This window comes from Theobroma umbraticum, unplaced genomic scaffold, assembly GCF_002168275.2.
Source record: "Theobroma umbraticum cultivar Fairchild unplaced genomic scaffold, ASM216827v3 scaffold_30.0, whole genome shotgun sequence".
In the NCBI taxonomy this organism is placed as follows: Eukaryota; Viridiplantae; Streptophyta; class Magnoliopsida; order Malvales; family Malvaceae; genus Theobroma; species Theobroma umbraticum.
Window position 1 is genome coordinate 3,070,283 of NW_018397254.1, and position 23,305 is coordinate 3,093,587.

Consider the following 23,305-nt stretch of genomic DNA (forward strand, 5'->3'; position numbering starts at 1 on the left):
TTTTACCAGATCAACCAACACAAAGATATTCTAGTATGTTAAAAAAAAGTTACTCCTAAAGTGGAAAGGCGTACATATCACAAAAAAATAATAGAGGCCAGAAAATTTTCATATATATTTTAAAAATTCCTGACAACATACAAAATATTAAGCAAAAATGATAGCCATGTGTTGCAAATTAAAAACAATATCACTCAAAACTATAAAATGCAAGAGACATACTATTAATTATCAAACTGACTTCATCGTATCCGATAAGTAATATTAATATTCCTGGCCTCTTTCATCACCACAGTATGTGGTGTCACCTCATTTTCATTTCTTTGTCAAGATAGATACATCTACCATTAACAAATACTACAAAGCCATAAATGAATTGACAAACAATTGTAGGACTCACCAATTTGTATACAACCACAACACGCGTAACACATATGTATAAAAATCTTTATACCTCCTAAAAATCTCATACATGTATATTGTACCTAAGTGGGCCATTGACAGAGAAAGGATGAGATTGAATTGCAGATCTAAATGTATACATCAACATCAAATTTCAATGAATAAAAAATAGAGAAATACTAGTATTAAAACACAGAAACAAACTGAAAAAAGAAAGAAAAAAAATAAGGCAACTGCTATATATTAACTTCTTTGCAAGGACAAGACACTGCAACTACCAAAACGACCATTAACTTTAAACCCCCACCATCAAAAAATAATAAAATAAAATAAATTGAAAATTAAAATAGATGTAGTAAAAGCTTATATGTATGAATCATTAAACATAGACAAAGTCAATGAAGGTTCTGGGCATAATCTCGTCGAATAATTACTACAGTAGTAAGCCAAAAAAATAATACTATTAACAGGCCATCAGCAATATTTTTTTTCTATTCAAGGTTAACATCAAAGGAAAGAGATTAAGACACGTTTCGAACTATCAATAGCATTACCTAGTTCATAGCTAGCAACCGACAAAATAGAAAGTTAGAAACTTATACTAAATCAAATAAAATAAACAAATGAAATGGGCCATCAAAATCATTTCTTCCCTTACAAACAGCTCCCACAACAAGAAAAGATCCTATACCCCACTTAAAAAATTATATAAGAAAACCACACATTTATTAGGTTAAAAATAGAAGACAACTGCCTATGTAAAAAAAAAAAAAAAAAACCCACCAGAGAAAATCAAAAACAAAACAACCCCAGAAGAATAAAAAAGGTTGTTTTTTTATATTTTCAGTTCATTTCACATGCATGTCTCACCAAAATGAGTTAAAACATTTATGGGCGTTGACATTGAGATCTTAATCCTTAAACCAATAGAAAGGAACCACACGGAAAAAAAAGAAAAGAAAGTGAAAGACATGTTTTTAACAACAGTGCATTATCCAAACAAAAAAGACAATCTTACCATAACGTACCTGATTAACGAGGTGAAACCCAGAGAAGAACTGATCTCTAAAATGCACTTCTTACGAGATTCGACAAAACAGAAACAAGAGGACAACCAGAGGAAATGAAACAAAGAGATGGATGGAGATGTTTACGCAGATAAAACAGAAATGGAGAGAAAAAGAAAAGGAAACCCTAAAAATCGTAGGGAAGGGGAGAAAGAAAGGCAAAACGGGGAAATATAACTGAAAAGGGTGAGAAGGAGAAGAAGAAGGAGAGGGGGGAGGCGAAATGGTTGGGTATTTATAGAGTTTGATGAGGAACGACTCTTTTAAGACGTGTTTATCAAGGCAAGCTGTTGTTTTTTCAGGAAACACGCGCTGTAATTTTACCGTTTTCCCCTTTTTCTTTTCTTCATTAATTTTTGAAATCAATTTTGGTATTTTTAATAAAATAGTAAGCAGCAATAGCCTAATGGGGGGTATAATTACAAGAATATATACATTGTATACAGATATGGAGGGTCTCAATGTGGGAGGTGAACTGGAAACTGACACGTGCAGGTAGAGACGTGCGCTATGTCACCGCAATGCCACCTGTAAGAGTATAAAGGTAACGAGGCCACGTGTCAGTTTGGGCCAGGGCCATCGCTTTCTTGCATAGCTTGCAGCCGTCGGTGACCGTAATTGTTTTTTTATTTTTTGAAAAAGAAAATTTTTATAAAGGTAAAAGAAGGAAGAAAATGATGAAAAAGAAAATTTATTTTTTTCTGGTATCACGTGGAAAAAAGGGTTGAGTTATCACCGAGAAAAAAAACAAAACAGGAGCAGTTTGTGCTTTTTCACGAGCTGGGTGATGAATCGTCGCACAAATCTCGTGCGTTAATTCACGTGTCTTTGCGTTCCCAGCAGCCAAAGGGCCTTCTTTTTTTGGTTCAACTCCAAGAAAAAATAACAGAGAAAGAAGAAAAAAAGGAACGAGATTTTCTAAAAATCTAATGCTTTTATTTTTCAAAAAGGAAAAAATATTTTTTATTAATTAATTAATTAACAGCAGATAATGATTTTCAATGTGGTACAATATTACTTAACCCTATGATATGTATGAACAAAGCTATTATTATTTTTCATAAAGTAATAAAATAAAATATGATGTAATTCAACATCAGACGTTTATTTGTAACATCCCAAATTTGTTACGTTTCATATAAAAATAAAATTATACTTTTGAAGGCAATATAAATATGACCTATGAAAGGAAAGTAATTGATGTGCAAACGACAATAAAATTTCAAAACTAATAAATTATGGTTAAATATTAATAAAAAAAGCAATTGATCATAAATTTGGTAGAAATTAATGGCTTACTATAAACATTTTTCTGGTATGATCACGACAGATCTTCTACTGTATTCAGGAAAGCACTGTTTAAAAAGATTATAGTATGCACGATGGCGATAGGACCTAGTATTTGACAATAAGATTTATTGGAATGAATGTAGAAATACATAGTTTATAAAATCCAATAAAGATTAAATGTATCTACAATTTTGTGATGATATCAATACAGGACTTGAAGATTCTCAACAATAATTAAAAGAGATTTTATGGTAATTACTATCCTGTTTATTGTAGAATCCAAACTTTGAATCTAGAAGTAGAAAACTTTTGCCTTTTTTTTTTATGTTAAATTAATCAGTCAAGGATGTGGAACACTTTCTTCAAAGTATGGAAAAGTCTAACTTAACCAGAAGCAAGCAACCTCTCCAACTTTTAGCTCTGGTACTTTTCACCACTTAGTCAAACTTCCACAGAGAGCTCCATGGTATCTTTGAAGTTTGACTAAATGACTTCTGGAGCAACTATTTTCACAATGTGAAAGGAATCTAAACTCCTTTTTGGCAAAGTTGTTGAAATATTTACTCATTATTTCATTTTCATCCTAGAGAAAATAATGCAGAACTAGTTGATAATTCTAGGGGTCGATTCACACGTCTGAAAAAGAAAACCTCATTCACTTGAAGTTAAAACCACGTTTAATTCATAAAACGTATTTAATTCGTCGGTGGGTACTAACCACTAGAGTTTAAGAGGTTTGGATTATTACATGTTTGCAATAAAGAAGCATAACTTAGGTACATGTTTTGTTTGAATCATCATGTGAACCCATATGTTGTCTGTTACGTATCTTTACCTAATAACTTCAATTTTGTCTACTGGTATTAAGGAAGATCGATCGGTTTCTTTTTATCGCAATGCTCCAGAGGTTTTAGACTTTTATTGCAGCATCGGAAACGTGGAAGTCCAAGCTCTTGAACAATCCAAAAGGCGTTAGCTATTTTCAAAGTATTTATGCCTTTTTTTCTTTTCTATATATGCTAGCTCCAAGACCAAATGGACAAGTTTGTACCTTATTCTGGCGAAAGTTCTCATTGGTTAAACAGTTTTCGCGATTATAGTTACATCACATAGATTTAGACCGGTGTTTTCACCTATTAGTTACTTTGACCATGTGTGAAAGGTGAAACACTTTTCGTGATTTCTCCTCATGCGGTCAAGCTAATGCAAGCATGTGGGTGGATATGAGCAAATGCCCACTTTGCAGGTAATCAATTTTCTTCCTCTACTTTCTCAACACCCCCGTGTCTCTGAATATATACAACTTATAATCATAAATGATATATACAACATAAAATTTTATATATACACGGTATCATATATGTGTAAAAAAAAATTAAAAAAAAATTAAAATAGTACTTTTATAATGAGATCTAGATTTGATATCACTAAATCTTTACAAGTGGTCTTATTTTTAAGATAAAGACTTACTTACAAATGACTCTTAATGTGTTAAGTGATTTTCTCGAGCATGCGTAATATTTAACCCCATAAACTTCATTTTATATGTTTGCTTTTGACTAATGTGGCTGTTAGACGTGCACGAGAAAGTCTTTTTATATTTTTTAATGGCATTCATTATAACTACATAATTTTAATTGAATTTAGAATTGTGAATTTAAATATGATTTTTTTAATCATACTCGTGAATATCATGGTAACTTAGGTGATCAATGATTGGTACAATGGAAAGGAACACGATGGAATTTCAAACGAAGTTGGAAAAAGTAACAAGTTTCTTTCCTGCTTCTCTCCACCTTTTTAAGCTCCAAAATTGACTTCCATGTCGCTTGCTTAAAGATCATTAAGAGTTCCTAACAGTATCACCTTTGAATTAAATTACTCTTTTCTCTTTGCTTTTGTTTTTCCTATGGCAATTAGGGTGCGTGGAAATCCTAGATTCCAACTAGGGGTCTAGAAACACTCTCCGTTCTCCTAAAAAGGTCCTGGGGTGGGCCAACTCTCTTGACTTTTGAGCTAAGTTTACTTAGGGCAATAAACCATACGCATTAATTTCAATAATTATTCCCTGCTTGTTTGAATGCTTCGTTGAGTACATGCTTATGTTCCAAGGCAGAATGTACTAATTAAGTTCAAATCTTTCTCAAAGTAGCTTCTTCATTCTTCAAATGGGAGTACCGCATTTGTGTTTGCCTTCATGCTTTTAGCATATTTGGAAGAATGATTTTGACATTGTGATAGTGCTTTTGAGATTAGAGAAAGATCACAATGGGAAATCGCTTTGGATTCAAGGCTTGATAAAAAGGAGTTAAGACGAAGAGAAAAAGGAAACCTTCCAACGTGCTTTTCATTTGTAGTAAAACCAACCCCAATGTCTTAAATAAAAAATCATTGAAAAGCCAAAACTTAAGAAAGTTGGGATAAAAGCGGCTTTGCCCTATAATTTAACCTTTAATCTTTAGGTAAAGTTGCACCGAAACATAAACGTTTTTGTGTGAGGATTAGTTGGTGTCATTTTCAAATTGATATGTGGGAGAAAAAGCAAATAGTAGGTAAAGGTTGGCATTTCTCAACCCCACCATGCCAACCAAACATTCAGGTGATACCAAACAAATCCTAGCTACCTCTTGAAAGCTTGCCAATACCTGTATTTTTGCCGAAGTTTGGTTTAAGAATTGGCTTCAAATCTTTATCTTGATGTGACCCTCCCTTCTTCTAACTTGAACAAGAACTATGCCACAATAAAAGCAGCTGGTATACTGTTTGCTTGATGCTGTATGTACAGTGTTCCGTTTACGGGGATAGCAAAATTATGGGCATTAAAAATGATCAGTTTTCCATTTTTAGCACTCTACTGTTACTGTAAGTGCCCTAAACACTAAGGAAAGGGAGTGGTAGGACTAGGGCATGCATCGAAAATAATGTGTTAACCTTTTTTTTACCCTTTCCCAAAAATGGTTTTTTTTTTTAATTTGTAGAGTTTAATTAATTGATTAATTATAGTTTATTGGATCTTGTTGGTGGTGGTGCTATGTCAAAAAAATGTACTATTCTTTAGGGAATTTTAAATTGGCAGTAATCTTTTTTTTTTTTTGGGTATTTTCAGTAATTTTTATTTTTTTTCTTATTCATTTTGTTGCTTAAAACAAGAGCTTAATGATCTATTATTTGATCAGACAAGGCAATGTGCATGTTCTTTTATGTTTGAAGTTATTGCAAACTTTTGTTGTCTACTTATAAGATGATGGTTAAGATTAGGCAGTTTTTTTCATTAGAAGAAAATCAGAAGTTCTTGACTGTATATCTGTAAGTATTTATGGATTTCTTAGTTGTCTGTTTTCCTAGCTAACCCAACATAGATATCTTATTTCAATTGATAATTTTTAATTTGCTTCATTGGATGTCTCCCATTTAAATAATTATTCCTTATGTTTGTTTCATATATATTGTCCTTAGCAGTTAGCACTAATCTAGTTCAAGAAATTAGGAGTTGTGAGTAGTGTATATCCTTTGTGAATTAAGCAAAGATTTGTATATTCTTATTTACTAAATGTCCAAAAAAAAAATAAAATGTGAAATATTTGTCAAAAATATCTTGATGAAAACCTCATTAGTTTGGTCAAGGTATTTTATATTACGATAAAATAGATATTGATATACTCGAAGACCTAGCACAAGAAATTTACAGTAATACTACCTATTAACAAATCATTAGTTCCTTAATAGTATTAACAAATCATCACTAATTCTTATTTGATCTTCTTAATTAAGTAACCATAATATTTTTACATGTCTAATATAAATTTCATAAAATAAGAAATCAGGAGTGAAGGTAAGCTTCAAAAATGAAAACAACAAAGGTTCATTATATATTTGGTTTAATAATAGTTATTCTTCAAAGCTTTGGGATATAACTCTCTTTTTTTTTTTCACTTAAGATTATCTAAATGTAACAAGAAAAAGAAAAAAAAACTATTAATCAGTCATAACATTTTTATACAAAAATTCACACGCAAAATACAATAATGTCCTCTTCCAAGATTTTGCAATTCTCAAATCTCCATCAACATCAAACAAACAACATATCTTCAACTAACAACAAAAATCAAATCTCTTTTGTTTTTTTAATTTAATTTCACTTGACATATACAATGTTAAAAAAGAAAAAGATGCCGGCAACAAGAAAATTACAAAAGGCGGGTTAACTTATGGAGTACGGTTTCGCTGCCGCGACCAGCCACCTCAGGTACACGAAGGTGAATCCTTGTCCCCACCCTAAAAGACAAAACTCAAAACTCCCCCACGTGGCCCCCACAACTTCCAACGCCCAATCATTGAGATCATTCTCGTGCTGACGTGGCATAATCTTTTCCATATTTGGTTTTTGTTTTTTGGGGGAGTGGGGAAGGGCAAAGGTGCGTCCTGGAGGTTTGGGCGACCAGGATTACACAGCCTAGGAGGAAAGTTATTGGGTGACGTGGTGGTGATGCATTGAAGAGAGACCTGACTCGGTGCTGACGCGGCCGAGTTTAACCTTCTTGCCTTTGGGCGGTCAAGACTTGTACATAAATTTGAAAATAGTTGCATTTGGTTGGCCTCTAGTGAAAGCCAGGTCGTTTTGACGAAGAAATAGGTGAACGTCACGGAATAGAGAGCGAGTGAAGATGGAATCTTAAAGGCCATATACGACCTTTGGGCTCCTCAGAGGCTTCAATTCAAACGATATCTGTCAAGGACACCAAGAATCTTCTCAATCTTGGCGCGTGCAATCTATTGCTTTAAAGGAAAGTTCCGGTCTTTTTGGACTAACAGTGAATCAAAATAATATTATTAAACATTGCTTAAAAATTCTACAATTTCAAAAAAATATTTTTGTTTCAAATTTAATTCTACTTTTATGAATTAATTTTCTCCGAGTAATTCTATATATTTTTAATTTTTTTATACATACTTAAATTATATTTTAAATTAAAAATTAAAACAGTCAAAACCATTCTAATAAAAACACTCATTCTATCATAAATCAACAGAAACAATAACATAAATTGAATAATTTAATTACTACATCTTTCCCATACACATTATTCAAACAAAAGTAAATTAAATAAAAGTTGCTTTCGCCATTGAAATTGAAATAGCGAATTACTTAAGCAGAATGGAGAACATTTTTTAAGAAGAATATGTTCGTGTCTCTGCATCATCACTTACATCATTAGACATGTCTTGCAAGGTTTTCTTTTATTTTTTTTTAAAATTTTTTCTTACTGGTTAATTGCCAGGTAACACAATTTCCACGCTTTTTGGGGGATGCAATTCCCATGCAAGGAAGGCGTTTACATTTAGCAAATAATCTAGAATTCCTATTGATTGGACTATAGGGGGGGACGGTATCCAAAAAATGTGCTAGGAAATTTGTGGCCTTCATATGGTTTATTGTTGCTACAATAAGACATTTTGTACCATGCATGATTTAAAAGTTCAACTGCCATATATCTATCACATTAATATTGATGGCACTTATATAGCTCATTAAAATTATAATATTTAATGTGTTTTAAAAAGATTCACATCATACGTCAATTATGTAACAAAACAACATATTGTGTTGTATATATAATTAGTTATCACTATTTTCTCATTTTTATTTATTATATACCAAAAAATATATATTGTAACAATTAAAAAATTGTTATGCTTCATCATATACAATGTGAAGTGATAATATTCTTAAAATTATTTATCCATGCACTTCAAATCGAATAAATTATGTTTAAGATTATCAAGCTTAAAAATTATAAAGATACTATAGTTCTTAGAAATGTTATATATATATATATATATATATATATATGGCCAATAATTCCACATGGCTAATAATTCTTTTAAATATTCGTGTGTAAGTATTTTTGTCATTTTAAGTTGACTCCAAACATGATGTTAAAAGGTTGGTATACATCTCAATTATAATCGTAATTAACATCAAATGATGATATGGGATATTGGAGAAGACATTTCAACGTCTGAAAGACTAATGCCGAAATGAAATACATTGCAACACAAAGCTAACCAATTGGCAAAGGGGACAAGTACGATCGGACCAAAACCATCGGCCACGGGTTGTCTCGTGGAGGGTGGTCCAGCAAGCTCGTCATTGTCCTTTGGTAAAACCCCATGGGCGCCATCGTAAAAAACGACAAGGAAAAGAAAGGGTCCCCTCCCATCAGTAACCTCTTACATAAATATGCAGCATCAGTTCAGTTCCAATAGAGAAGAACCCAAAGCCCTATTTTTTAATGTGTTCTTTTGAATTGTCAGCGGGATCAGTTTAACGTGGAGTAGCACGAAAGATAATATAAAGGAAATGGACAGCTAGTTCGTAGCTTTGCTATCAAACAAAACTTCAATCAATTATTAGAACACCATGCTGTCGGCCACGTAGTTGTAGTTTGTCATATGGACATGTGAAAAAAATCGATTATTATTAGTAGGAAACTCGTGAAACTTGCTCCTAAGCTTACTTTTTCTCTAGTAGCAAGCAGTGGTCGACGGTCTCACCAGGGAAAGAGCAAGATTAATTAAAATAGTTAAGAAGTAATCAAGTTGCTTTCTTTGGGATTTAAAAAGGAGATTAACAATAGCATGAGATGAGAGATCCACATTAAGGATAGCTTCATCGTTTATTGGAGTCCATTAACTACCACATTCAGCTACTTATATGCATAAACCATTCTGCGGCAGCAACATTTAAAAGATTGTTCAAAAGGCGAGCCCAGAAATAACATATTGGCCATCGATCATTATCCAAGAACTTCACAAAATTAATTATTCAAGTTGACAATTGGGTGTATTAATATTCCCTTCGTGTAGTCTTACTTATCATTTCTTTGAACTCATCCTCTGATGCTTGGGGTTAAAAGTAACTCACATGTCTTGATATTTTCAGGTAATAACTAGCCTTTTTTATTAGTATTAGTTTATTTGCAATTCATTGATAAACGGAAAACTAGCTAGTCTAACAACTTTAGAAGTATTATTCCGAATATTTTCCGGGCACATACTCAAGTTTTCATCATTTGTAGTGTTATGCCACTCGATTTTGGAAGAACAGATTGTGTTTGAATCATGTGTGTGTTTGCTCACGTGCATATGTCGCGCATGAGCAATGGAGAGAGAGAGAGAGAGTAATGACAAGAAGTTGGTTTAAGGGGATAACTTAACAAAAATGAAGACAAGACAAGACAGGTTCTGAACATCCTCAATCGGCGCAGAACTAATTGCAACAGTGAATGACTGTTTTTTTTTTTGGTGTGCGTGTACAAGAAGATGATGAATTTGGCCTATGGATAACTTATTGTAAGGAACGAATACACAGCCTCTGTCTGGGCTTTCTTTCGAATTTATCGAGACAGAGACTCTTACAACTTACCAAGCTAAGAGATTGAATTATATTTCTTATGCAAAATTATTATGTACAGTACAAGTGCTAAATTTTCCCCTGAAAACTCCCTGGTTCAGGTGCTCAGAGCCAAGTTGACCGGCAGATGCTCCGCAGCACATTATTGAGATGATGACCGATTCATTGAAATGTCTTAGCTTTTAATGAGTTGGAACTCACTTTGCTGTCATTTGCCTAATGCGCATCTGTGAAAAGACTTTTCTGTTCATCTACCCCCCTCTCAACTTGTCACAAAAGACAACCTTTAAGATCATGGAACGTCTGATTCATACATCAATGCATGAGTTTCAAATGATATTCACAAAGAAAAAAAGGAAGATGGTGACATCGAAATTCTACGTTTAAGACAACAAAGTTATGGTCCCGCTCGGGGATACATGCACAGGCCAATGTCAGTATGTACTACGTGTAGTGACTTGATAGCCATTGGTATTTCATTTTAACCAAAGTAGGAAAAAGATATGCCACTAATACTCATATTGCCTTTCAAAATAAAGATATGCTACTAATAGACAGACATTATTTAAGTTTTGAAATGTCCATAGACGAACAGTTCATGTATGTGGCCTGGAGGAGGACTTCATTAATCAATGGAATGATCGCTTGCTTGTTTCAAATATATAGCAGCAATTGAGACGGAAACGATGGGTGTGAAACGTGTGATTTAGGGGTGGATAAGAATTTCTGTTAGTAAAAAGATTCATCCTTCGTTCTTAGACTATGTACTTTCAAAATGATTGTTTTGGATAAAGTAAGAACCTTGACTGACAAAAATATATATCAATGCCCTTTAATCCAATTATACCTTTGGGTTTTGGATTAAATAATTGTACTCGAACCTAGTCCACTTGGAACAATTATTTTGAGTTACCTGAAATACGATGTGATTAATTATTAAGGCAAGTGTCATTACTATATATATCTACACTTCGTATCCTTTCACTGCTGAGTGCTGATCACAGCCTCAAGCAACTATCTAAAATAACCAAAAAAGAAAAAAAAAATCCCTAAATTCTGGTTATGGCTTCCTGGTTTTGTCCTGTTTATTTATAGAACATATCAGTGCACATGCTCTAACAGGAGACAGTGAGTAATTGAAACAAGAGTTGATAACGTTGGTCTGGTGCTCAACAATCTTACTCTGTATCAGTAGCAAATATTAAAGAAAGAATACCAAAATGAAATCCTTCACTAATATCCAGGTTTGCAATGTTAAATACCACCGGTATCCTGAGTCCAAGGTCAAGGTATACCATATTTGGCATAGCTAAATATCTTCTGTAATTAAGGAGAATTCATATCAGAAATTTGGACACTACTCTCTTGCAAGCCATTAAAAGAAAAAAAAAATAACAAGTATCCAAGGTCTGTTTCTCATCCAACCTTCCAAGGCATGAGCTGCAGCTTAAGATTTGGGCAATTTGACCCATGAAAAATTTTGAGGAAAAGCTGTTGCAGAATTCGTAGCATTTGTTTCAACAAATCCTTTGAGCTTTTGAGTATGAGAGATTTAGATGTAGAAACAAACCAAATTTGCTATGTATAGTGTTTGTTTTATTCAAGGATTCAAGTAAGACCAAAAGTTTCAATCAGCAGGAGCACTCCTTTTCTTTTTCCATCTCTGAATATGAGAATCGATTTTTTTGGTTATTTCCAGCAAATTGTAAGGTAAGGATGTCCCTCTAATCGTAGACAATCTACAAATAAATAAATTTTGTCCACAATCACTCAATTCATGGAAAGACAGGTATTTGCCGTTAGCACTACCACTACCTCTTGATAGACACCATGGGTAAAGGGTTCCTAAGATTGGATTCCAGGCCCTTGAAGGAGCCACAGGGATGGACTGCTGAACATTGGCCCGAGAAATTTTGGAATGGACTGAGTTAACAAATGCAAGTATTTGTTCACAATCGATCCTAATTTATCAGTGGGCTTTCTTGCTCTTAGCCGAAGATAAGAAAGAATGTCCTTTTTTCACCTCCCACCTGCATGTGGGATTAAACAAATGCAGGCCCAAACCTGAGACAGCCCCCAAAAAGGCCAAAACCCACCAAGGTACCGACAGCGATACGTGCCTTTTTCCCTCCAAACCCTCTGCTCTGTTTCTTTCTCTCCATTCTGCAACAAAGCCAAGAAACCACTCACCCGCCCTAAAATTCCTCCACCATCCACCAAACACATCATCTTCTGCAGCAATGCCAAGACCCTTCTCTTTTTTCTCTCGCAAGAAAACCACCACTGTCTCTTTCAAGGACTTGTACGAAGACTGGTTCAACACTCTCACGACCACCCTCCTCCCTCTCCTCCGCCAGTCCCTCTCTTCTCCGTCACCCACTCTCCTCCCCTTCCGTCGTGACCTCCTCCTCCAACACTTCCTCTCCCATTACGACTTCCTCGACCTCGCAGCCTCCAATGATGTTTCTCAGATTCTTTTTCCTTCTTGGCGCAACTCCCTCGAAATCCCTTTCCTTTTTCTTGGTGATCTCCACCCTTACCTTTTCACCAACCTCCTCCGTTCATTCATCGATGCAGCCAACAATGAAGAAGACGCCGAAAAAAATGGTTTCAACTATCCTGCTAAGGGGTCACTTCTTGAAACTTTGGAGTACTCCCTAGACAAACCCTGGCCGGTTTTGATGGCCTGGACGAATCCATCCGAGAACTTGGTGTTAAGAATCGAACAGATTGAGTGTGGCTTAAGGCTAATGGTTCCCCCACTTGTTTCTAGAGTAAAGAAAGTTCAGGCAGCTTTTGTGGGGAGGGTTGCAGAAAAATGGGTTGCATGTGCGGGAAAGAAAATGGCCCTGGAGGAGGCAGTGAAGGTTGAAATGGAAGAAATGTTGGGTGTATTTGTGGACGCTAATAGGTTGAGGAGGAGTGTGATCATCGAGATTGTTAATGCAACTGATGTTTATCAGGGTGCTTTGTTTCTTGAAGGTTTGGCCCAATTTCTTATTGGGTTTAAAGACCCGGCATTGCTTGGTGAATTTGAAAGATGCAAGATTCCGATCAATGGAGTTCACTGGGGACTTTGAGCCTCTGCGTGTATATTTATTTTTCTTTCTTGGTCTACCAAGTGTTTGGTTTTGTTTCTTGTTCAGACGTCTGCAGTAATGAGGTTAGCACCCTGTCCAAGCTTCTTGGTGCAATTGCTTTGTTAAGGTCTAACTCCAATGAATTTACCCATCTCCTGGCTGTTGGCCATTTTAATCTTGCATGGGTCTAATCCAATCATTTCAGCTACTCCTTGTAAATTTGTAATAGTTCTTCACAAGGGGACAAAAGAGGTTCATATCAGCTTCCATCCGGTAGTGTTCGATGGAAAACTTTCCCGAAGATAGTTGCTGAATATGCTTCGCAGAATCAGTCTTGATCAGAATGTAATGACTTTTTCCTATTTTGTAAAACTTAGAAGTAATGTCTCTCATTTTATAATTCGAATGCTTTATCAAGTCCTATCATAGTAGTAGTATAAGCAAAAGCGAAGCGAGTTTAGTCAATAACAAGGGACTCCTGGTTCAAGTTCCTAACTTGACCCAAATGCGATTGTAATTTTACTGCTTTTGATCTTGATATTGATCCTCTTTGAGGGCCAACATAATGATAGTAAAAATAAGACTGTTTAAGAGTACAAAAGTAGCTCTTCTGAATGTAATCGATGCCCACCTAATGCAAAAATTTAGAAGTAGCAAGTCAAATTAATAATGTACTTGATCAGACTAATTTCCTTACCTGTAACTGCAAAGTATACTGTCTTAACACACCCTAGGTGTCAACAAATATGGCCGATGATATGTAATGGATTTATTGGGTTCAATTGAAAATGTCAAACTTCTGACCTGCCAATGGCCAAATCCTCTGCTTTTATTCTTATTTAAGCCAATCAAGAGCTCAACTTTTAATGAACATGGCCCCATGCAGTAACACCCCTCCCATCATTAAACTATACTATCAAATCAAGAACAACTGTCACTTGCAGGGACCCAAATAAAAAAAAAGAAAACAACGGAGGAGCAGCGTCACAACCATGTGAAGCAAAACACACTGAAGAAAACGTCGCCGCATTGAATGGGGTGCTTGAATACGCGGTGCAGGCAGTTGCTCTTTTCCACCGACAATGCTGGGTCAAAGATAGAACACCTCCAAGCACTGTCATAAGTTACCGTTTGAAAACAAGAAGGAAAAAAAGAAAGTAAAAAACTGAAAGAATAAAGAATTACTGCAATGTTTCATTGTCAGTTTTGGAACCTGAACCTCTCTTCGCCCCCAACAAAGCACAATTCCAAAAAAGCGGAGTGCCAAACTGAGTTCCTGTTAAAAAAAAAAGGAACACTACAAAATACAGAGATTAAAAAACCAAAAACCCAGAAAAAGATCATGGTTAGCCACATACAGAAGGGTTCTTAGACTTACTGTGTTTTCTCCATCTGCTTCCACCATGGCCTGCAAGACCCAAATCACCTCAATCTTCTTCTCCATCAAATTCCACTTCTTCCTTCTATCGATCATCAATTCAGCATCTTCCCAACAAATCTTGAACACTGAATCAACAACAAACCGGACAACGACAGAAGACTGCAACAACCGTTGGATCCACATCAGGAACCTCCCCTCTAGATTCAATCTTGATCTACTTACTAACTGTTCTGAATACCCACTTTTTGATGACTTTTGTCCTTACTTAGCAAACCACGGCTTGGGACCAAAAACCCATGCCAAATCTCGTAGTTGGTACCGTACTGACCCTTTGTTACTGGAACTCGTTTTCCATAGAAGAATCCTGGAGTACCCTTGTCTTACAGATGACCCTAATGTTGCAAATGCCATCTTTCTTCCTTATTATGCTGCCATTGATTCGTTAAGGTATTTGTATGGGCCTGATGTGAATTCCAGCTTCCAACATGGGATGGAATTGTTTGATTTTTTGCAATCTGATGAACCTGGAATATGGAAGCGGCATATGGGCCATGATCATTTTTTAGTTATGGCAAGACCTGCTTGGGATTTCTCTCAGCCGTTGAATAATGATCCTCCTATATGGGGTACTTCATTTCTTGAATTGCCTGAGTTTTACAACGCCACTGCTTTGGTTCCTGAGGGAAGAGCTTGGCCTTGGCAGGAACATGCTGTGCCTTATCCTACGTCGTTTCATCCTCAGAATTTGGCATTCTTTGAGGCTTGGATTCAACGGGTGAAGAGGTCCAAGAGGACTACTTTAATGTTGTTTGCTGGTGGCGGTGGAATTGGTGCCACCCCAAATATCAGGAGGAGCATAAGGAATGAATGTGAGAATAGCAGCATCAACAACAACAGCAGCAGATTTAACGTTCTTGAAAATAATGTGATGTACTCAAAGATATGTGATATAGTGGATTGCTCGAACGGGATATGTGAGCATGATCCTATAAGGTACATGAAGCCTATGCTACAAGCAACCTTTTGTTTGCAGCCTCCAGGGGATACTCCAACTAGAAGGTCAACTTTTGATGCAATCCTTGCAGGTTGTATACCAGTTTTCTTTGAAGAATTGTCAGCAAAAATGCAGTACGTGTGGCATTTGCCGGAGGAGAAATATGCAGAGTTCTCGGTGTTTATACCAAAGGAGGAGGTGGTTTTTAAAGGGTTAAGGATTTTGGATGTGTTAATGGGGATACCAAGGAGTGAGGTGAGGAGGATGAGGGAAAGTGTTCGTGATTTGATCCCTAGAGTTATGTATAGAAGGCATGGTAGTTCACTGGGATTGAGGACCAAGAAGGATGCATTTGATACTGCGATGGATGGAACTCTACAAAGGATGAGAGAGAGGCTTGCCAACATATTAGCTCGCTGACCTAAGTTCAATTTGGTTTCTTATCTGTATTTACTACTGGTATTTTACTTATATACTACATTTTTTTGCCCTTTTCAGCTTCCTACTTCACTGCAAAGGTGCAGAGAGAATGTGATGATTTCTATATTATTTATCAGTATAAAATATTCAGTTTTTGCAAGCATGATAAACTTCTTGATGTCCATTATAGGTTGAACCATGATCTGTAGAAATTTTTGTATCGTTCGTGATGAAAGAACTAACACAGTGTCGCATTGTAAAAACACTCTTCTTTCCTCAGCTGTAACATACTTCTGCCCATGTTTGACTCAAGGGGGTAAAAGGAAGAACTGTGCTCATATGGCGATACAGAAAATAAAAGTTGAAAAGCTCGAGGAAAAAGAATAAAAATTTATTAGCAGTGCAACAACTAAAGTATAACAAATTTCCAACAAAAGAAATGGAGCTGAAGGAGATTATGTGATTGCAAACTCCCATTATCTGCGTACTTTTGGATAGGGAGTGGTAACTGGAGAGAGCTGCTATTCATAAGGATTTCTCTTCATTTCTACACAGGTAATTTGGCAGCATGGTGATTTTTCATCCCCATCTAATGATAGCTGAACCCCAAGTTAGACCTGCACCAAAACCTGCAGCTGCAATTGTATGGCCTGGCTTCACCTTTCCACTTCGAACAGCTTCATCCAATGCCAAAGGAATGGATGCAGCACTCGTATTACCATAATTTGCCAAATTTGATATGACTTGTTCCTGTGGGACTTCTAAACGTGTTGCAACTGCATCAATAATCCTCTGGTTTGCCTGCATTAATCATATCTCTGTTAGATTTTCCCCTTTTTTAATCATTGGAAGATATTATACTGAGTACCACTCTCAGATATAAATATGTCAATTACGAGGCTGCACTTAGTCACTTCTGGCGGCTTGGGGTTTACCCATTACTTTTGATGAGCATGGACAACATAAATCAATTGAATCAGCACTAATGTTCCTTTTTCACCAACTAGGTTTAAACAACTTCCCATAGTTGCTGAGGTATAAGGACAACAGCCAGAACCAATTGCATTCTTCCTATTCTCAAGATGTTTGCACCCCAAAACCTAAACTCCTAAAATATGACCAGATGACTGTCTAAGCCAGTTTCTGTCAAGGGCCTTTCTCATAGTTCATGAAGTGAGATGTAAAACTGAAAGAACAATGCATCAATGACAATAATGTACAACAGCAGTGATTTAGGAGAAATCTAAGCACCTATATAATCTTGGAGCTCTCCTGGTTAAGCTAGCAGGTCGAGTACATGGCAGGATGTATATTAGAAAAACAAAAGCTGTACCATCTCCATAAACTCTAAAACATATACCTGATGGAGCAATAACCAGTCAATGCTGGATGCAGTGAGACCAGCTTTTTCCAAGGCAGACTCAATTGATTGTGGCACACATCGCACGGCAAAGCGGAAAACTTCTTTGCCATTCATCTGTATGCAGGAATAAGAGAACCTTTTTGGAGGGAAATCTAACACTGAACCATTTGAACTCAACAGCTCATCAGTTTTGTTGTCCTTTATGGAAGCAGTAAGATGTCTGCAACAGGGGTGACAGCTCAGTCAAATTCCTCAGAGAAAGCAATACAGTGCGTTTATTTCCACAACATGAGAAGCACATACCTTCCACCCTCACCATCACTATGCAAGTCAAAGCTTAATAAACCGTCCTCCTCAGCATCACAGGCCTACAGAATAATTTGTATCACAAATGATGTCATGTTTCATTGCAGAAGAAAACAGGTATGCGGTAACTATTTTATTTTATAAGAAACCATTCGACTGGTATCACTTTATGCACATCAACATGCATAAAAGTTGGTATAACAAATACGATAATGGCAATAATTGACTCTAAAATTAGCTTACTGAAACTGCTAATTTGATAATGGTTGAATTTTGTTTGCCTCAGGGTTACAGAATTTGGTTTTTGACAAACTAAATATAAGGTGAAAGACAATTCTCCTAGCAGACTTGTCATTTCAAACCCACTAGTTCTAATTTTAATCTGCCTGATAATAATAGGAACCTCTATTACATGCACAATGTTATGGATTTTGGATGCAAGGGGCAACCTGCCGCTCAAATTCATCTACTCCCAAAATCTTCTGCTGAGAAAAAATCTAATTCTGTTATTTTATTTTGCAAATCTAAGACGAGAGCAACAAAGTATTAGGACTTTTTCTTCTGCTGAATACAGATACTTCCAATCCTGTACTTTGTAATGTGCAACAAAGTATTAAAGTAAAATGCAGGAACTTATCTTTTACCAGGACATCTATTTAAGTCCTCCATCACACAAGCCTGTCAGAGAATGTAATATAATGGGCAAGTAAGGCAAATACCACTCCCATACTATTGTCATATGTGTAATTGTGCTTGGCATCTCATCAAGCGATATGTTGCACTAAAATATTGTTCCATGCTAAGATTTCAGATTACATGCAACCATCTACAACTTGATATAAGACAAAGAAAGATCTTTTTTTTTCATAAACAGTTCTCTATTTACAGCCAACTATTATGACCTTTGGTAGACAGAAACACCACATATGCATGTACATAGACAAAGCAGATCATCATCCTCATCAAGGGAACTAGAATCTGAAATAGGATGAAATGACAGTCTGTACGAGCTGATGCAAGTCCAAGAAATTATCATCACATCATCCAGAAAAGAGTGAACTTACAAAAAGAAGGTATTACCTGAACTAGTAAAGCACCAGCAGCATCCCCAAAGAGAATGCATGTCCCTCTATCACTCCAATCAACAAATCGAGAAAGACCATCAGCTCCAATCACTAAAACATTACGAAACCCGCCTCCTGTAATTTACAAAGGTGAAGGTTTAATTTCATAACACAAGAATGGGCATAATCAAAACGTCCTTGCTGCAAACTAAATTATTCATTACCCCTAATGTGGCACGCAGCTGAGACCAGACCCAGCACAAATCCGCTACATGCAGCAGTAATATCATAAGCTAAAGGAGTTTTTGTACAGCCAAGATCTCTTTGGACCTGACAATTTCAATAAAGGTTTCCAGAGCAATTCAAGGTATAAATTAGTGTTCAATAAAACATACACAAATTACAGTTCAAACAAGCACATATGCAGTGTCAAGACCGACAGGCAAAATTGAAGACTAGTAACTCAAGTAAGCCCAACCTCTGCTGCAATTGGACTAAATCTGTAGAGCCAAATAGTCATCTAAACCAAACTGTGTCTGAAAGTAATTTTTGTATTTATATGAAGTTTATGCCCCACGGCACTTGATTAAATCTGTAGAACAAAAGTTACCGTTTTACAACCTGCCTCTTTCACACAAAAGAGAATTCTTAAGCCTGAAATCAAAATCTTTGCTCAGGCCCCTATCCTCCAACCACAATTCATGTATGTTCCTAAGTTTGTAACCATCGTGTAACTTAAAGCAATGGTTATAGTTTTCAACAATATTTGGTTACACTACTTCCCATGAGATCCCACTACCCAAAATCCATCGAAACCCCTTATCAAACCCAAACATGCATGTAAACAAATTAAAAGCACGTTTAGTTTTTACAAATATTTAAGAGTTCTGAGACCAATAGCTGATTGACAGTTCTAAAATACAGAAAAAGAAAGAAAAAAAAAGGGTGTGTGTGTCTGTGGGTGGGTGGGGAGCATATGCTTAATATTTCCTGTAATACCTAAAAACATACACTATTTGTGCTAGTCAACACAAACAAGATTTCAAGATAACCCAGGACATGTCACTTATAAATTTTCTCTTCATCTCAGTATATGGGAAAGCAGTTTTGTTTAAAATGCATAGATCTAATCCTAGATTTGTAGAAACCTATATGCAGCTCAGGGCATAAATCATGCAAATTGCTCTCATTATTAAAGCCTCCTTATTGGATTCTGCAATAAATATCAACCTATTCCCCTATACCTGTGGAGCCCCACCAAAAAGATCTTCTGGAGTAGATGTGCACATCAAGATTAGGTCAAGATCATTAGGATCAACATCTGCCATTTCAAGAGCTTTTCTTGCTGCTTCAACCGCTAGGTTTCTTAAACTATCCTTTCCTGTAAGAGCAATTGTTAAAAGGAATCTCCTTCACAACGAAATAAAGATGCCAATATATAAAAGAGAAGAAATGTAAGCTTGCATTTGTGGTTAACAAAAATCTACACAGATAGACAAGGTCTCTATCCAGCTATGACCAGAAAAGCAATTTAGAAATAAGTGATGCAACACTTAAGCCAGGCCAAAGCTCTGCAATATTATAATGGGCTCTAGAAACTATTTTCTAATGCCTTGAGAAATAGCTAGCGTAAATGGCTGTACTTTAAACCAATCTAACTCAGCATACCTAGGCTGGGACTTTTCAAGCTGAATACCGTTCAACAAGATTCAAGCTAAAGGTTTTAATCACATTACTGAAGTTTGAGAAAAGAGGAAATCCCAGCAAAACAGTAGACAAATATTCTATACATCGCACTAGTATGTATTAGAGTATGTCCTGACCTGAAATAACCCGTCGATTTCGTATTCCAGTGCGGACAGAGATCCATTCATCAGAAGTATCAACTATTCTAGCAAGATCATCATTGGAAACTGAAAGAGTTGGCACAGCTGACCCACAGCCAACTAACTTGCAGCCTTTACTGACAAGCCTGTATTTTTTTTCCAAAGCAAAAGTAGGAAAGTTTATCATAAGTTGGTAAAATCATTCTCTTTCAATATGTAAGACGTAAATATAAAGAAAAAAAAATGAGGCTGCATCTCAACTCTGAAGACTAGACTGGATATGAAGTACACGGTCAATGCCATTGACAGGGCCAACTGTTTAGCATGTGTACATGCAAAACTTCAGTGTCAAAGTGGGGTTACATAAAACATTCTAGTTTATCTAACCCAGACTCCAGCAGGAGCTTCACAATCATCATCAGAAGCAAAACCCAACACTTCTAATAGATCAACAGTAGGACCATATAAGTCTGGAATGCTCAAAAAGATTACTAACCTGGCTATCTTTCACCCTATTAAGTGTCTCCCTGACTAATGTAGAATCATCAATCATTTAGACGGCCTCCCAGGGACAAAACCAACCGTAAACTGGATTCACCAATATATCCAGCAACTAACAAACCTTTAAGTTTTTGAATTATGATCATATTAATCCCAAGCTTGTTGAGACAAGTAAAGTGTGTATGGTATTAGCCTAAAAGAGTCAAAGGAAGATTTCTTAAACCGCATGACACAAACTGCAAAGAGCTTGTGATTTCCTCCACTCTAATCTCATATCCCAATAAAACTTTCCTATATCATTTATCTACATGAACAGAGAACAACCAAGACTATTTCAGTATCAAGCTAAGTACAATTGGTGGGTGCCAGAAAGCCCACTTAGACGCTGATCATTTTGAAGTACCATTCTTATTTTGGATATAAAGGCTTATTGAATTGTTTATTCAGCTAGGACTACTTAAGAGCATACTGAAGCCAACCTTTGCATAAACTAGGTTGATTGGCAATTTCAGCTCATCATTAATCTTTCAAGTGCCAGTAATAATCCAACAGGAGCAAGCAACACAAATTGATGGGCACTACAACCAAATGAGATCCTCATCTTTCAAATTTAAAAAAGTCAACTCCCCTCTAAACAAGCTCCTGATGCGCATGCATGAACCCCTTTCATCAATTTATAAATGAAAAAACCATCTTTGTTCAACGCACATGATTCTTGCTAGTGCAAGAACAAATTAGCCTTGAACTTCACAACAACCGTAGCACGTAGTTTTCCAATAAAAATTAAATCCAACAATAAACCAAAATTTTCCTCTTCCCTGAACAAAAAATCCGCATATACTCCACTACAGGTGCCAAATCAAAGCCCATGAAAACAAGCTCATTTAACACCGTTTTCACAAATAAACCAGCGGCAAGAGCTCGAACAACTCAATTGCCAGAGAAATAAATCAACCAAGCAAGAAATCAAATAAAATAAGCAGAAGAAATTTACTTGGGTACTCCAGATTCAGAAGGGGAAACATGCTTCTGTGCACCTTCAATGCCACTTGAGCACACTACCCTCCTACAGCTTCCTTCAGAGAAGCAAAACCCAGATCGAGAAATGCCTATTGTAGGCTGAATCTTTCTCCTCAGGCTCGGAACTGAAGGTGTGAAAAACCCAGATGTATTGGCCATTTACACTCACGGACAAAAAACAATACAAAACAGTCGCTTTACACCAGCAAAGAAATTCTATAGCTATAAAGGAGAGAGGGAAAAAAATTGAAACTTTGTAGTATGTCTCAAAGGGAGAAAGCAAGGATCTTTCGAATGTTATAGGAAGTGTATATAAAGTCCATGACAATGAGAGAAACTCAAAAGTAAATAACTTTTAAACAAAAAAATCAATTTTTTAAAAGAGGGTCAATAGATTTATGCAAAACTTGAGTGAAACGCAGATTTCAGGCTGTTTTGGTTAAAAACTTGAAATCTTTGGAGGGTCCGGAGATAGAAGAAAAAGAAAAATATTGGCGATTTTGCCAACGAATTTTGAGGAAACTCCAATGCTACTCTTTACTTTCCCTCCCTATCAGAATATGTTGGTCTTGCAATGTGCTTCACCATTTCCCAAGATTCGTTTTTTGCTGCAATCCAAGTGCGGGATTGCTTTTGTTGGGCAGAAAACAGTTGGCTCTTGACTCTTAACGGGGGTGGAGCTGGTCCGTCCTCGCTGTTTCGGTACTCCTTCGGCGTACGTGGCAAATACCCGTTTGTTAACAGTTCGTGAATTACAAGGTTTGGTTTGCATAGGATTAAAAGGCCTTAATCCTCATCAACTCATCCTGTTGTTTTCGCTGTGTAGCTCTGGTTTCTTCCAAGTTCCAAATACTAACTTAACTCTTTTCTCCAACAATAAAAGTTAAAAAGAGTTTGTTCAACTACTCGTTTTTTGCAAGTTTCCCGTCTATTGACTTCACAATTTCCTTTTCTTTTTCTTTAAAAACAAATCACATGTTGATTTTGATTTTATATTGCTTATAAAATGATTATGTTAATAAAAAATGTTCAACGTGAATCATACAGCATCACCATGGATATAATTGGATTTTAAATAAAAGGGTAGGTTTATTCTTATACAAGGAAGACTACCCAAATTTGTCTTTGGAATGAGACTGCTAACGTGGCAAATTGGTTGGGGGAACGAAGATGGATT

The 23,305-nt window shown here is 36.0% G+C and overlaps 3 protein-coding genes across 3 annotated transcripts; 2 read left to right on the forward strand and 1 right to left on the reverse strand.

Annotated features, from left to right (window-relative positions):
- Window positions 1–12,348: 12,348 nt before the first annotated feature.
- On the forward strand, window positions 12,349–13,951 carry INP1 (transcription factor). The gene has a single exon (XM_021435636.1). The coding sequence runs from the start codon at window positions 12,414–12,416 to the stop codon at window positions 13,251–13,253; it is 840 nt and encodes a 279-aa protein (XP_021291311.1). The 5' UTR covers window positions 12,349–12,413; the 3' UTR covers window positions 13,254–13,951.
- A 475-nt stretch (window positions 13,952–14,426) lies between these two features.
- On the forward strand, window positions 14,427–16,125 carry LOC110414930 (Exostosin family protein). The gene has a single exon (XM_021426377.2). It carries the CDS (start codon window positions 14,657–14,659, stop codon window positions 16,046–16,048), a length of 1,392 nt encoding a protein of 463 aa, XP_021282052.1. The 5' UTR covers window positions 14,427–14,656; the 3' UTR covers window positions 16,049–16,125.
- Window positions 16,126–16,418: 293 nt separating this feature from the next.
- Window positions 16,419–23,157, reverse strand: LOC110415007 (3-ketoacyl-acyl carrier protein synthase III). Its single transcript, XM_021426500.2, has 8 exons — window positions 22,103–23,157; window positions 20,605–20,753; window positions 20,026–20,162; window positions 19,006–19,111; window positions 18,798–18,916; window positions 17,715–17,779; window positions 17,409–17,631; window positions 16,419–16,849 (listed from the first exon to the last, which is right to left on the reverse strand). The coding sequence occupies exons 1-8, from the start codon at window positions 22,285–22,287 to the stop codon at window positions 16,628–16,630; spliced, it is 1,206 nt and encodes a 401-aa protein (XP_021282175.1). The 5' UTR covers window positions 22,288–23,157; the 3' UTR covers window positions 16,419–16,627.
- Between the last annotated feature and the right edge of the window lie 148 nt (window positions 23,158–23,305).